The 16,248-nt window shown below is 37.7% G+C and overlaps 1 protein-coding gene across 2 annotated transcripts; it reads right to left on the bottom strand.

The window, feature by feature from the left end:
* Nucleotides 1-1,171: 1,171 nt before the first annotated feature.
* On the bottom strand, nucleotides 1,172-14,288 carry LOC106884285 (phosphatidylinositol glycan anchor biosynthesis class U protein). 2 transcript variants are annotated; one of them, XM_014935585.2, is made up of 11 exons: nucleotides 13,942-14,283; nucleotides 9,748-9,812; nucleotides 9,400-9,471; nucleotides 8,539-8,601; nucleotides 7,622-7,725; nucleotides 7,040-7,140; nucleotides 6,770-6,867; nucleotides 5,223-5,386; nucleotides 4,144-4,412; nucleotides 3,250-3,392; nucleotides 1,172-1,603 (listed from the first exon to the last, which is right to left on the bottom strand). In XM_014935585.2, exons 1-11 carry the CDS (start codon nucleotides 14,069-14,071, stop codon nucleotides 1,490-1,492), a joined length of 1,323 nt encoding a protein of 440 aa, XP_014791071.1. In that variant the 5' UTR covers nucleotides 14,072-14,283; the 3' UTR covers nucleotides 1,172-1,489. The 2 variants fall into 2 exon arrangements, with proteins under 2 accessions (XP_014791071.1, XP_052832212.1); XM_052976252.1 differs by lacking the exon at nucleotides 3,250-3,392 and having other exon boundaries at nucleotides 13,942-14,288.
* Between the last annotated feature and the right edge of the window lie 1,960 nt (nucleotides 14,289-16,248).

The following is a 16,248-nucleotide window of genomic DNA, read 5'->3' as shown; positions in this document are numbered from 1 at the left end:
ATATATATATATATATATATATATATATATATATATAGAATAATAGTCAGAATGTTGGATGATTTTATATATATATATATATATATATACACACATTTTATTTGCATTTTTAGTGCTTTCTGGTTTAAAGTTAGATTTATTGGCCTTTTTATGAATAAAAAAATTTGTGTGGAAATGTGAAAAAGAGAAGAGAGATGTAGTTTGGTTTGTTGTGGTAAAAGTGTGAGAAGTTTTGTTGTTAAGCATGGGTGGGACACACAGCGCTTCTAGAACTCAGTTTCGCTGACGTGGGCGGGTCTTGTAGCTATGTGGCAAGTGCAGGCACGGGTGCCAATCAGGTGGTACTGTCATTGGCCACGACAGGTCTTTGCAAACGCAGCTTATTGCCCATTGATTGAAAGGCACTCATAAATGGGGCTGGTTATGCTGCACTGACATAGATCATGGTTACGGTCTCACTTGGCATAATATTATAATAGGTGGCGAGCTGGCATAATCATTAACACACTGGGCGAAATGCTTAGCAGTATTTCATCTGCCGCTATGTTCATTGATTGACAACCGTAATATTTGAAGCCAGCCTGCTAATTCCTTTTACAGTACAAATAATAATGAAGTCTCCACTAAATTATCAATTTTAGTTGTTATCTGATGCAGAACTTTGTTTCAAATTTTGTTTTCTGATTTATTTTGTCTGGATTTGCTTAATATGAATGTCTCAAGAAAATTTATTCATTTAAATGGTTGATAGTCATGTATATTATTATTATTATTATTATTATTATTATGGGGTCCATCTGGATTAAAATTAGCTTATGTGAGGGGGTGCTGAAAATCTCCTGGATTTGGGTAAAAGAAAATACAGGAGGATCAGTTAATTATGATTTTATTCAGCATATTCCCCTCTCAGATTCACACACTTAATGCAGCGGCCCTTTAGTTAAAGAACTCAGAAGGTTGGACCTCCAACCAGGCCTTTTGCGATACCCTTAAAGACAGGAGCTTTTTAGCCCTACTTCGTAGTAGTGAGTGTTAGGGACAAAATTAGTTTACAGGAGGTCCAGCTGGGAATACAGGACCCAACTTAATTTTTTGAGAAATTGTTTTTGGTAAAAAAAAAAATGTACATCTTAAATGCCATCATATACAACAACAACAACAACAACAATAATAATAGTAATAAATAGCTCATTTTTATTCATCTTTTTTGTTATATCTGTAAACATTTCATAAGTAAAATGTATAACAACTAAAAAAAATTAAAAGAAACGGGTCTCAGAATAAAAGGAGACGTTTCCTTTTGAAAGAGAGAGAGAGAGAGAAGGATAGAAAGAGGAGAGAAAGGAGTTTTGTTCTTTGAAGTCAACAGCCATTTAGTCATATTTTGCACTTTTATGTGTGTTAGTCTGCACATGTGAGTGTGTATGTGTGTGTGGTGATAATGGCATATAGAAATGGTAAATGGTTCAAAAAGAACCGCAAACTGCATTCATTCTAGAACTGCTTGGCATTCCTTGCCATTTTCTAATTTATAATTAAGTCCATGATTCAGATCAAATTCCCAACGTAGGTTGGCATACAAGAGATCCGTTACTAGAAAGATCTGAAAACAAAGAAAAAAAACAAAAGAGAGAGAGAGAAAAATAATTAGTAAAAAAAAGGGAAAATATATGAATGTATATAAAACTAAGAGAACAAAACAATGATAATGGATATGTAATTTGCTAATAAAGGCAAGAAGCCAGACAGATGTAAAGGGACATAACTAAATACCACAAGGTATTTAATGTCACTCCGCCTATCTTACCATCCAATGACGTATAGTGAAAATAAAAATAATGACAATGATAATAATAATCATTCCTACTAATAGGCACAAGGCCTGGAATTTGTAGGGAGGGGGATAGTCAATCACAATGACCCCAGTGTGTTACTGGTATTTAATTTATTGACCTCGAAAGAGTGAAAGACAAAGTTGACCGTGGTGGAGTTTGAACCCAAAATGTAAAGATGAATGAAATGCTGCAATGCATTTTGCTCGGCGTGCTAACGATTCTGCCAACTTGCAGCCTTAATAAGAATGATAAAAATACAAACTGTGTTTACACTGGAGATTAACAAACTGCATTTTATCACAATCCACTGACTCCCTCCTCCTCCTTCTCATCATCATCATTTAATATCCGTGATCCATGCTGGCATCGGTTGCATGGTTTGACAGGGAACTGATGTGTTGAAGGACTGCATCGAGCTCCAATACTTTTATTCTTTTATTTGTTTCAGTCATTTGACTGTGGCCATGCTGGAGCACTGCCTTTAGTCAAACAAATCAACCCCAGGACTTACTCTTTGTAAGCCTAGTACTTATTCTATATCAGTCTCTCTTTGCAGAACCACTAAGTTACAGGGGACATAAACATACCAGAATTGGTTGTCAAGTGATGTTGGGGGGGACAAACAAACTCACACTCACATATATGGCGGGCTTCTTTCAGTTTCCGTCTACCAAATCCACTCACAAGGCTTTGGTTGGCCTGAGGCTATAGTAGAAGACACTTACTCAAGGTGCCACGCAGTGGGACTGAACCTGGAACCATGTGGTTGGTAAGCAAGCTACATAACACACAGCCTCTCCTGTGCCCATGTTTGCTTTGGCATGGTTTCTATGGATGAAGACCCCTCCTAAAGCCAAACCCTTGACAGTGCGGACTGGGTGCTTTTTTCATGCTGCCAAGCAGTTCACAGGACTATGAGACTCAAGAGAGGTGATGAGGAGGGGCTCAGCTTCAGGATAGGGGATGAGGGGACAATTCTTTATTAGCAATTTCGTTTGTTTAATCAAACTCTTTGAGAGTTTGGTTGAACAAATGAAAGTGCTAATAAAGAATTATCTAAAATTCTGGCTGCCTCCTTTTTTGCAATATACAATATCTGTACACCACTTCAAAAACTGTGTATATATATATATATGATAGGCTTCTTTCAGTTTCCTTCTACCAAATCCACTCACAAGGCTTTGGTCAGTTCAAGGTTATAATAGAAAACACTTGCCCAAGGTGCTACACGATGGGACTGAACTGGGTACCTTGTGATTGGGGAGCACGCTTCTAACCACATGGCCATGTCTGTGCCTATACATGTAAAAAAAAAAATACCCGTAAAACAGATAATGGCTAGAACAATTTGGACGAACAACAATGCTAAGCCGGTTCCTAAACAGAACGAGGAACATGAAATTCCAGAACTTACTTCTGCTGTTGTGAAAACCAGGGTAATGGCGAAATAAAAGTTGGCGTTGGCGCTGCCAGCGTAAAGCCAGAGGTGCCAGAGCAGCGGAGAGAAAATGGTACTGGTGATAAACATACAGGTTACTATAAAACTGTTCCGTAAATCTGATAAAGACAAAAAAAAAAAAAGGAATGGAAGATGATAATGTTGTATGACAACTGTAGCAGAGTGTGTCTGTGTGTGTGAGAGTTAATGACTCTGGTAGTATGTGTGTGTATTAGTGTTTGTCTTAATATGTATGTATGTATGTGTGTGTGTGTGAGAGAGAGAGAGAGAGACAGTTAATGGTTGTGATAGTGTATATGTGTGTATCAGTGTTTGTGTGTGTTAATGTGAGTGTGTGTTAGTGTTAATGACTGTGATAGTATGCGAGTGTATGTGTTAGTGTTAATAATACATGTGTGTGTGTGTGTGTGTAATTGCAGAAAGAAAGAGGTGCAAACACTAGTGGAAGAAGACAAGAGGAGCAGAAGGAGGAGGAGGAAGAAGACAGGTGGTGACTGAAGAGGAAGAAACTTGGAAAACAAGGAAGTCTGAGTGAGAAAGATAAGAAGAGAAGAACAGAGAGGAAGAAAGAGAGGAGAGAGAGAGAGAGGATATATTGAAGGATAGAGAAAGAAGAAAAGAGAGAAATAAGAAAGAATAAAAGAAAAATACAGAATGAGGAGGCAGAAAAAAAAAATTAGAATAGAGAAAAATAAAAAATAAAATTTAAAAAATTAGAATAGAGAAAAATAAAATTTTAAAAAAATAAAAATTAAATTAGAATAGAGAAAAAAAAAAAAAAATTAATTAGAATAGAGAAAAATAAAAAATAAAAAATAAAATTAAAAAAAAACATGTTGAGGAACTTACACGGAAATAAATGTTTCCAAAGTGGGAGGAGACAGAGGAAGAGTGCGACATCTGAGTAACTTGGATAAGACTTGAAGACTCCGGTGAGGAATGTGAGAATGTACATAAGGAAGAGTGGCTGCTCTTTGAAGCGGATCGCAAGAGGAACTGTGTAGACAATGGCGTTGATTTGGAACACAAACAGGAAGAACACTCGAAAGTGTTCAAACATCTCAGTGAAGAAATACCAGAAGACACCAATGTTTGGTGTCAAATCTGGAACTGTGAATCTACAAAAGAGAGAAAGGAAAGTAGGGGTAAAATGGGACGAAGAGAAAGACAAAATTTCTAGAAAATTCTTTAAAATTTAGTTGAGGGATTTGTGTGTGTGTGTATATATACATACATACATATATATATCATCACTTTTTAATGTGTATTTTCCATGTTGGCATGAGTTACACAGACACATATATGATGATGATGATGATAATGGTCGTTCACTTGTGTGACAAAGGGAAACCATCACTGACACAGCCATTCCTATATACATATATAGTTGTGAAGGCGCATGGCTCAGTGCTTAGAACTTTGGGGCTCACAATCATGAAGTAGTGAGTTTGATTCCTGGACTGAACTGTGTGTTCCATTCTTGAGCAAGACACTTTATTTCACATTGCTCCAGTTCACTCAGCTGTAGAAATGAGTTGCAATGTCACTAGTGCCAAGCTGTATCAGCCCCTTTGCCTTTCCTTTGGATAACATTGGTGGCATGGAGAAGGGAGGCTGGTATGCATGGGCAACTACTGGTCTTCCATATACAACCTTGCCCAGACTTGTGGCTCGGAGGGGAACTTTCTAGGTGCAATCCCATGGTCATTCTTGACCAACCGGGGTCTTTACCTTTTTATACATATATATATATGAGTAAATCTAATGAGAAGCAAGTTAGGCAAGGTGATTTACACAGAATATTAAATATATATATATATATGTATAGTTGGAATGTCTCATAGTTACCCCAATCAAGGCCGACTGGAGGTTAAACGACACAAACAAAGTTGAGAAGGAGGAGGAGAAGAAGAAAGAAAAGTACTTACATGAATCCATAAATGGAATTAAAGAACTGCAGGGAGTCTTGTAGCATGAAAGAAATACTGAACAGCAGGCTTAACCAAAATACAAAAAGGATGAATGTTTTTATAAAATATGGCGAACTAGATGTGGTGTTTGAGTCTGTGTTTTTCTTTTGATAGCAATCATACTGGAAATAGAGGAAGAAGAAGAAAAAAACATGAAACACAAATGTATTTAAAATATGGATATGATCTTTGAGATCAAGCAACAGCAGAAGTGGTGGTGGTGGTGGTGGTGCTTAACAGCTACTCATTTTTATCTACCCCAAAAGTTGTTGGCACTCCGTTGCTTACGACGTCGAGGCTTCCAGTTGATCCGATCAACGGAACAGCCTGCTTGTGAAATTAATGTGCAAGTGGCTGAGCACTCCACAGACACGTGTACCCTTAACGTAGTTCTCGGGGATATTCAGCATGACACAAAGTGACACAGGCTGGCCCCTTTGAAATACAGGCACAACAGAAACAGGAAGTAAGAGTGAGAGAAAGTTGTGGTGAAAGAGTACAGCAGGGTTTGCCACCACCCCCTGTTGGAGCCTCATAGAACTTTAGGTGTTTTCACTCAATAAACACTCACAACGCCCGGTCTGGGAATCGAAACCGCGATCCTATGACCGTGAGTCCACTGCCCTGACCAATGGGCTATTGCGCCTCCTCCCCAAAAGGATGTAAAGCAAAGTCACTTCAGCAACATTTGAAATCAGAATGTAAAGAGCCGGAACGCTGCACGGGCAATGGTCAAGGATAGTTGCCTTCAGTCACAAGTGGACGATCATCATATATGTGTGTCTGTGTAACCGATGCCAACATGGAAAATATAAATGAAAGAATGATGGACAAACAGACAAGACTGAAAACAATACTTCTGCCTTCACTAAGGCGGAGGTAATAATAATAATAATAATAATAATAAACAATAATCCTTTCTACTGTAGGCACAAGGCCTGAAATTTATGAGAAGGGGGGGGCCAGTCGATTACATCAACCCCAGTATGCAACTGATACTTAATTTATCAACCCTGAAAGGGCAAAGTTGACCTGGTGGAATTTGAACTCTGAACGTAATGATGGGCGAAATACTAAGGGTATTGTCCAGTGTGCTAATGATTCTGCCAGCTCACCACCATAATTATAATAATAATAATAATAACAATAGTGATAATTGCTGAACACTATCATTACATAGTGCTAAGAGAATCAGGGTAAATATATGCTTGGCATCACATAGCTCTGTCATTCATCTCCAAACCAGCCTCAATTAAGTAAAGCAACAATCTATGATACTTTAGCTGTGGTCATCTTGTCTTATATTTTTCTCAGCACAGTCTACCTTGGGCTGCATTATCTAAGGTGTTCTTTATTTTTCTTAAGGTGATAGTATGTGTGTGATCTGACATAGATTTGGCTGCTGTTTTTAGCTGTTTGACCAACCGCATAAAGACTTTCAGAGTTAGAGAGTCCTGATGGATTAATGGTAGTAAGAGAGAGAGAGAGAGAGAAAGAATACTAACCTGGTAGAAATATAGAGCCGCTGGGACACAGAGCACTACGGGGTAGAAACATTCATAAGTAGCCATTGCCAGGCAGAAGGTGGATAAAATCATGTTGGCTGTAGAGAGAAAGAGAGAGAGAGACAGAGTGAGTGAGTGCATGAGAGTATGTATGTATGCGTGTGTGTGTGTGTGTGTGTGTGTGTGCATGCATACATGCATGGATAAAATATACAAATGTGTATGTGTGGTGTATGTGTTTATGCTGAAGAATTTTGAAGATGAACGAACCTTTAGCAGTCCAGTAGAAAGCCAACAGAATTAAAAAATTATGGATTATTCCAGTTGATCTGGCTAAACACACTCCAATACTGTATGGATTCAAGAAATGCCTGGAAAAGATTAAAAAAAAAAAGAAAGAAAGAAAAGAAAACAATTTTACTAAACATTTTATTATAGACAGCAAAACTTGGACAAATTAATGGGACACACTGACAAAGGGTAAATGCCAACCAAGGGGTAATAAAAGCCACATACAAAATTTACGTGAGAAAAAGAATACAAATATATATATATATATATATATATATACATAAGACTGTATAAATCTTTATACATGGCGAGAAGAACCTTCATGAGACTTCTTACATGCTAAAAAGGGCAGTTAAACCCAAACCACAAGAAAAGAAATCCTTAAGGCACGTTGCTAATAGGCACTAGAGTGAATAAAAGATTAGTTAATCCTAATTCACTGTAGTGCCAACAAAATACTAAATAAGTACTGCAGTTGATTTGTTCAACTAAAGCTCTTTAAGGCAGTACTCCAGCATGGGCACAGTGTGGTGACCTGAAACAAGTCAATGATATACTTACACTGCAACTATAAACACTTGCAATTTCTTTAAATTTTCTGCCTTCAAAAGGATGGGTGCTGCATCTTTCGAATAAGTATCAACATCATTGGATTGTTTTTGAAGCTGGAAGAGGAAGAGGATTGCAATGAATAATTCAGGAGCAGGGAGGCGGCGGCGGGGGGCAGGCGGCGTTTACAAAATGAGAATAAAGTTGATGATGCTTTCTGCTACAGACACAAGGCCTGAAATTTGTGGTGGTGGTGGTGGTGGTGAGAGGCAGAAGAGTTGATTGTGTCAATCTCAATATGAACTTAGAATGTGAAGATGGACAAAACGCTGCTAAATATTTCGTCTGGCGTGATAACAATTTTTATTTCTTTATTGCCCACAAGGGGCTAAACATTAGAGGGGACAAACAAGGACAGACAAATGGATTAAATCGATTACATCGGCCCCAGTGCGTAACTGGTAGCAAATTTATCAACCCCGAAAGGATGACAGGCAAAGTCGACCTCGGCGGAATTTGAACTCAGAACGTAACAGCAGACGAAATACCACTAAGCATTTCGCCCGGTGTGCTAACGATTCTGCCAGCTCACTGCTAACAATTCTGCTTCCTCCTAACCACCACTACCACCACCACCACCACCAAAATCGCCTGAAACCCATTTGTCCCAATATGTCTTTCAATAACTGGGTCATGCATCAAGCTCAACAAACGTCCTAGCCACCAATATCTTCATCATCATCATCATTGTTGTTGTTGTTGTTAAATGTCCGTCTTCCATGCTGGCAAAAGAAACACATGTTGGCACGAACCAATCAATCATATTCAAAAATGACGTGCAGTCAATTTAACACAACACACTTCTGACAGGTTTAGAATTAACGACAGGCCATTAATTAAGCAACAGAAACACGAGGACAATCACTCACCAGATATCGGGCAAAAAGCTTAGCTATTTTCATTAGAAGAACTCCTGTAATAGCATCAATGGCCTGAAGGTAAAAAAAAAAACAACAAAACAAATAGAGAGAAAACAACAGATGTATTTAAATGATTGGCAATGTTAACACGCACACACACACACACATGTACCTATGTACATCTATGTATTCTAAGTGGATGTGTTGAATAAATCAACTTCAGTGCTTATTTGTTTTTTAAGCCTGGTACTTTGGCAGTCGCTTTCGCCGAACAGTTATTGTTACAGGGATATAAACAAACCAACACTGGTTGACAAGTGGTGGTGGGAGAATAAACACATGCGCACACAACCTCGTTTAGGCTTTATATATATATATATATATATATACATATATATATATATATATATATATATATATATATATATATATATATACCATGCATACCAGCCTCCCCTCTCCATGCCACCAATATTATCCAAGGGAAAGGCAAAGACTGATACAGCTTGGTACCAGTGACATCGCAACTCATTTCTACAGATGAGCGAACTGGAGCAATGTGAAATAGAGTGTCTTGCTCAAGAACACAACACACAGCCTGATCCAGAATCGAACTCACTACTTCATGATTGTGAGCCCAACAATTTAACCACAGAGCCATGCATATATATATATATATATATATATATATATGTATATGTACACATACATACATCTGTTGATTTTGGATGTTGATCCAGTTCAGTTAGTTCCTTACAAGATCCATGTATTTATTATTAAACATGTTCCTGATGTAACCCTCTCTCTCTCTCTCTCTCTGAAGACTACCACGTCAACAACAGCAATAAGATTAGTTTCAGGAAAACTTACCAGGAACACAAGATAGTCACTCTGTCCAAATATTCCCAGCATAACATTTGAGAATTTCAACATAAGAGGTGTCTGAAAGAGATAATAATAATAATAATGAGAAGAAAAAGAAGAAGGAGGAGAAGAAGAAGAATCCTTTCTACTATAGGCACAAGGCCTGAAATTTTGGGAGAGGAGATGAGTCAATTACATCAACCCCAGTGTGTAACTGGTACTTAATTTATTGACCCCAAAAGGATGAAAGCAAAGTCAACCTCAGTGGAATTTGAACTTGTTACTTTCTGTTGATCTCTTCCAACTGATAATAAATAAAGCAAGAATCGAAAAGAATGACTTTAGAAAAATTACCTCATGAAAAAGATCCCCAGAATACGGGGAGATATTTTCTCTTGTGAGAAAGACACCTTCCATCACTGAAAGAAGAAGAAAATAATAAAAATAATAATAATCATAATAATAATAATAATAATCCTTTCTACTATAGACACAAGGCCTGAAATTTTGGGGGAGGGGGCAAGTCGATTACATTGACTCCAGTGTTTCACTGGTACTTAGTTTATTGACCCCCAAAAAATGAAAAGCAAAGTCAACCTCAGCAGAATTTGAACTCAGAATATAGCAACAAGCAAAATACCGCTAAGCATTTCGTCTAGCGCGCTAACAATTCTGCCAGTTCACCACCTTTATTATAATAATAATAATAATAATAATGGTTTCAAATTTTGCCACAAGGGCAACAATTTTGGGGAGGGGATGAGTTGATTACACTGACCCCTGTGTTCAACTGGTACCTATTTTATCGACCCCGAAAGAATGAAAGGCTAAGTTGACCTCGGTGGAATTTGAACTCAGAATGTATTTAAACTCTTGCTGAGTGTCCCTAGTCTTGCTGGTGCCATGCAAAAGCACCCATGCTGGTGTTGTGTAAAACTGTGGAGTCGAAACAAAAAGCTTTGACTCCGACTCCTCTACCATTGGTGACTCTGACTCCTCTTCATGTAATTGATTGTGGTCTACATATCTCATAAAGCATATGCTTGTACTTTGAGTAAGCCTAGATGTTAGAACTGGTTTATATTAAAGAATAAAGACATTGTGAGTTGGAGTCAGTATAGTTTTACAGACTCTGACTCCAGCTACCCCTTGTTTCTGACTGACTCCACAGCCCTGGTAAAAAACACCCAGTACACTCTGTAAAGTGGTTGGCATTAGGAAAGGCACCCAGGCATAGGAACCAAGCCAAAACCGACATGGAACCTGGACAGCTTCTCAGTTGGTATCTCGATCAAGCACCAGTGGTTCAATGGTAGAAGCACCTGCCTACCACACAAGCAGCCCAGGTTCAATTTTCTACCAAAGTATTTACTCTCTCTGCACAAACATGGCTGTGCGATTGAGAATTTTGCTTCACAACCACATGGTCTCAGGCTCGACCCCACTGCACAGCACCTCGGGCAAGTGTCTTCTAGGACAGCTCCAGGCCAACTGATTCCTTATGAGTGAATTTTATCAACTTGTGAAACTGCTCAACCCATGCCAGCATGGAAAACGGACGTTAAATGACGATGATGATGATGATATATCTATTAAAGCTGATATAAATGTTGGTTGGTTGATCTCCTGTCATGCTTGCTATCATATATATAAAGAGCGAGTAAAAATGAGAGAAAGAGTTTAGGTAAGGGGTGTAGGTTGAGTGCACAAACGCGGCTTGGTGCAGGCAATGAACAAAGGAATACTGTGCACATAGAGAGGGGGAAAATAAGGCAGAGGAAGGGGAAGAGATGAGAAAGTAGTTATGGGAGTGGGGTGGTGGTTATGTAATATGAGAAATTTATTTTAATTTTAAAATAATCTTTTATCTGTTTTTTTATTTTATTTTTCTTTCAGTCATTTGACTGTGGGCATGCTAGGGCATGGTTTCAGTTGAATAAACGGACCCAAGGACCTCCTCATCATCATCATCGTTTAACGTCCGTTTTCCATGCTGGCATGGGTTGGACAGTTTGACTGGGGACTGGCAAGCCAGGAGGCTGCACCAGGCTCCAATCTGATCTGGCAATGTTTCTACAGCTGGATGCCCTTCCTGACTTATTTGTTAAAAATCTGGCATTCATTTATTCAGTGTCTATTGCCAAACAGACAAGGTGCAGGGATATAACAAAGCAACACCTGTTATTAGGCAGTAATAGTGTCAGTGGTACACACACACACAGCACTCTTCCACACAGTTTCTGTCAACCAAGTTCACTCACAAGGCATTCATTGGTCCAAGGCTATATTTGAAGAAACCAACCCATAGTGCTTCAGAGTAAGCCTGAACTCAAAACCAGGTGCTCGCAAAACAAGCATCTTAACCACATAGCCATGACAACACACACACATATATTATCACTTGGAAATATTGCATTTTTTTTAATGTCACCATAGAGAAACAGCTGTGCAGTAAATATATTTCTAACAATATATTTCATATTTCAACTGTCTTTTTTTACTGGCATGGTCTGAGTTCATTTCCATTTATACAACAATAACAACTTGTTACTGATGGCGGCGTCGGCGCGTCGTCGTTATCGTTATCGTCATCATCATCATCATCATTATTAAGGTGACAAGCTGGCAGAATCGTTAGCACGCCAGGCATTTCATGTCTTTACGCTCTGATTTCAAATTCCGCTGAGGTCGACTTCGTCTTTTATCCTTTCGGGATCAATAAATTAAGTACCAGTGAAACACTGGGGTCGATGTAATCGACTGGCCCCTCCCTGCAAATTTCAGGCCTTGTGCCTAGAGTAGAAACGATTATTATTATTGTTATTATTTCGGCGGTGACCTGAGAGAATTGTTAGCATGCTGAGTGAAATACTTAATGGTATGTCGAAATGCTGAGCGAAATACTTAATGGTATGTCGTCTGTCGCTATGCTCATAGTTCAAATTCCGCCAAAGTCGACATTGCCTTTTATCCTTCCGGGGACAGTAAAATAAGTACTGGAGTCGATGTAATCAACTATTTCATTTCTCTCCCCCAAATTTCAGGCCTTGTGCGTATAGTAGAAAATAGTATTACCATTATTATTAGTAGTAGTATTAACAGAACTTATCACATGCCGAAACACGTCATCCATTGTGGATTAACTACATTTTCAATTTCGTCAGTTACTTTGTTTCCCTCTCTCTTTCTTTCGGTTTCAAATTTTGGCACAAAGCCAACAAGTTCGGAAGTTGAGGTGGTGGTGGTGGTGGTGGGCGGTCGATTACATTGACTCCCTATGCTCGATTCCGGAACGATGAAAGCAAAGTCGACTTCGGTGCAATTTGAACTCGGAACGTTAAGACCGAAGAAATGCCGCTGAACTTTTTGCCCGGCGTGCAAACGATTCTGTTAGTTCGCCGCCCTTTTTTAACGTAAAATATTAAGGTACTACTAAAGCAGCACGGACCCGGACGCGCGACTGCGCTGCTTTAGTAGTACCAAATATTAAATGCTGGACGTTAAACTGCTGTTTACAATCAGTTGTGATTTATTCTGAAATACTGAAGTGTTGTTGTTGAGCCCCAAGTCAGCCTGATTGAGCAGACCTATGATGAAAGGCAATCCAACCGTAACCACTCCATCGTTTATTTAGTTATTTTCTGGTGCAGTGTATCGCACAACATTATCCAATATTTTTCTTTCCTAAGGCGGCGAGCTGGCAGAAACGTTTGCACGCCGGGCGAAACCCTTAGCGGTATTTCGTCTATTTTTACGTCCTGAGTTCAAATTCCGCCGAGGTCGACTTTGCCTTTCATCCTTTCGGAGTCGATAAATTAAGTACCAGTTGTGCACTGAGATCGATCTAATCGACTGGCCCCCTTCCCCCAAATTTCGGGCCTTGTGCATTGAGTAGAAAAGAATATTTTTCTTTCCTTTCTTTTAAATTTGAAACAGTTTTTGCTGCTATTTCTAGCAGCCAAGTTTCTTTTCGAATCAAACTAGCTCAGCCTCAGGAGACAGAGTATTGGGACAATGAGGTTTCGGATTCCTTGCATATAGGGAAAAAAGACGGTAAAAATTTACCAGAAAGACATGGTGATCATGTATGGAATGTCTTTCATCATAAGCCGGCTCCATCAAGTCAGAATGATGCTAAACAACAAAAGTGACTAATAAATGTTCTGCAATAAAATAGATACCAAAATATCCACACTAAATGCCAATAACCAGCATTGGTAATGCTAATTAAAAGTGAATTCTAATTTAAAATTTGCAGATTTCGATAGCTTTGGTCTCTGCAACAATTTCTTTAGGGAGATTTTCCAGAAAACAAAAGACAAACGCTAAAATATATTATATACGACGTCTACGAGTGATCAGAGTTTGTTTATAAGAACCCCAATAAAACAACGAGGAATAAAATACACGATACTTTAAGAACCTTTTTAAAGATATTCGCTTTAAAGCTGAATATTTATTAAATTTCCAAAAAATATATCCGGCTACCCTCAGACATTTGAGTTAAGTGGGTGTTAAATACTTGAAAATAAAACAAATGAGACTTACTCCGTTTCCATGATGTTAGGGGTGTCGATATTTCCACTCGAGATGATAACCAAGCCGGAAAATTTGTCTTGAAAAGCCAAAATCGGACACTGAGACCAATTATGAAACATATTTGGATAACGATTTCCATGACAGTCTTGCAATAAACGGTGTAGACACAATAAAATCCCTTGTGTAATTCTGGCTAAAATTGTCACTAACACACGACCTGACCACTTATCTGGTTTCCAGAAGTCCGAAAATGGTCTGTAATTCCCTGCAATATTCTATACCCTGTATTGAGTAAACAGACCCTGTTTCTGAAGTTGGTTAATTTGCATTCGCTGTGTTAAAAATAGTTGTGGTGGTTACATTTTTAAGTGGATTGATAAAGATTTAAAATACTCTGCATTAAAATTTTATTAATTTGTACCTGTATTTGTTAAATAAAATCATGTTCTTAATTTTTCTTCATTTAATTTTCATCCCATAAATATTATGTTTTATACATGGGTACAGTATAATATATTTTAAGAAGTTTAAGTGGATCAATAAATGTCAAACAGTCTCTGCTTTAGAAGTGTATTAATTTGAATCTGTTAAATATAATTTAGTTCTTCGCTTTTCCTAGTTTATTTTATATTTTAAGTATATATTTATGCTGTCTTCAGAAAACCGGAAAATCCAGAAACCCAGTCTACTTCAGGTCCTAAACTCTCCGGATAATAGGTGTGGCTTGGTATAAAACAATTTAAAAGTAAACATTAATTGATAATGAGATTAGAACTTGGAATATATAAATAGAAATGAATATAAATTTTCAAAAACGTTATAGTTATTGACCATGAATTTAAACATTATTTATGTCTTAAGATTTTGTGTACTTTTTGTTGTATAAAAGCAAAATAAATATAGGTTTCAAATCTTAGCACAAGGCCAGTGTGATTTCTGGGGAGGGGCAAGTCGATTATATCAGTTGATATTTATTTAATCAACCCACGAAAGGATGGAAAGGGAAGTCGACCTCGGCGGAATTTGAACTCAGAACGTCAAGTAGAGAAGAAATGCCACTAAGCAATTTTTCCGACGTGGTATCGATTCTACCTGCTCGCCGCCTTGAAGAAACAAAACAATATCAAAATAAAATTTAACAATTAACATCTATTATATAATTTACATATTCTGAAATATTTATGACATTTTATGAATCGTTATAAATTCAAAGGAAACATCGTTTTTTTTTTATTGTCTTTTTTTTCGGTATTTAAGTAACGGCGCACCGGTTGTTAAGAGAGCGCTACATGACGACAAATAGAATTACGAAGGGGAATTAACTCTAAACCAAGGAGTCCATATCTTGGGTCAATCTCTCTGAAATTGAAACGAAGCTGTTAAACGAAATGAAATTATACAGAGTGGAACAAAATAACACGATATTCGGTTTATAATTTTCCGCTGGAAAAATGGAGATCAATAACATTCTCTCCCCTGATTCTTTTTCTGGTAAAACATTTTTTTTTTATATGAAAAACAATAATTGAATAAATGTAAAAAAAAAAATTACCCTTTAATGTTATCGAAATGTATAATTATAATGTGACATCCATATATCTATTGCAGTTTTTGTACAGGGAAATACTGAAACGGACGAGTGTTTGATTTGACCAAATTTGCTGCTCTTCGAGAGAGGTGATGGGAAGAAATTCCAGACTCATGTTATAGAGTTCTTTCCCCTGTACTTTTAGCTCGTTTTGTATTTACGTGATTTATTGCTAGTTTCTATCCGTCCGTTGGTCTCTATCCGAGTAGTTGCAGTGCTCTTGAATATCTTATAAGATAACTACATACAATTTTAGGCGGAGGTAAAGGATACGTACACCATCCGTTTTCGGCGTAACTCTAATCCTAACCTTAACCACCGAGTGTGCGCATTCTTTAACCTTCGCCATAGTTATATATATGTTAAAATTGGGCGAAGTAAGGAATTAGCACACCCAGTGGTTAGGGTTACGCCGAAAACGGGTGGTGTGTATATTCTTTAACTCCGCCTATAACTATATACAATTTTGTTTATGAGAAATGAAAGTTTGTATGAGTGTGTGTATGGGGGGGGGGGAATTAGTATGATACACACACACACACACACACACAAAAGATTAAATCTTGCTTGGCTGTTAAAACCATCAGTTTAAGACATCAGGTTTTCAATAAAACTTTCTCCATTTTCTCTTCGGTTTGTGTCTGATTTCAGTATTATTTTATTCATGCATTATTCCGAGATAATTTTGGATCTGTATATAAGTGTGTATCTTTGTATTTATGTATACA

The sequence above is a fragment of the Octopus bimaculoides genome, chromosome 24 (assembly GCF_001194135.2).
Source record: "Octopus bimaculoides isolate UCB-OBI-ISO-001 chromosome 24, ASM119413v2, whole genome shotgun sequence".
NCBI lineage: Eukaryota > Metazoa > Mollusca > Cephalopoda > Octopoda > Octopodidae > Octopus > Octopus bimaculoides.
This window is presented reverse-complemented; position numbering and strand designations above follow the sequence as displayed.

Bases quoted from the DNA above. Each gene is read 5' to 3' on its own strand.
- LOC106884285 (XM_014935585.2), bottom strand. From the start codon at position 14,071: ATGGAAATCGTTATCCAAATATGTTTCATAATTGGTCTCAGTGTCCGA. The intron at 7,141-7,621 runs GTAAGTATATCA...AATCTTTTCCAG, and splicing joins CAAGTGTTTATAGTTGCAGT to GCATTTCTTGAATCCATACA. The intron at 5,387-6,769 runs GTTAGTATTCTT...CTCTATTTCCAG, and splicing joins CGGCTCTATATTTCTACCAG to TATGATTGCTATCAAAAGAA.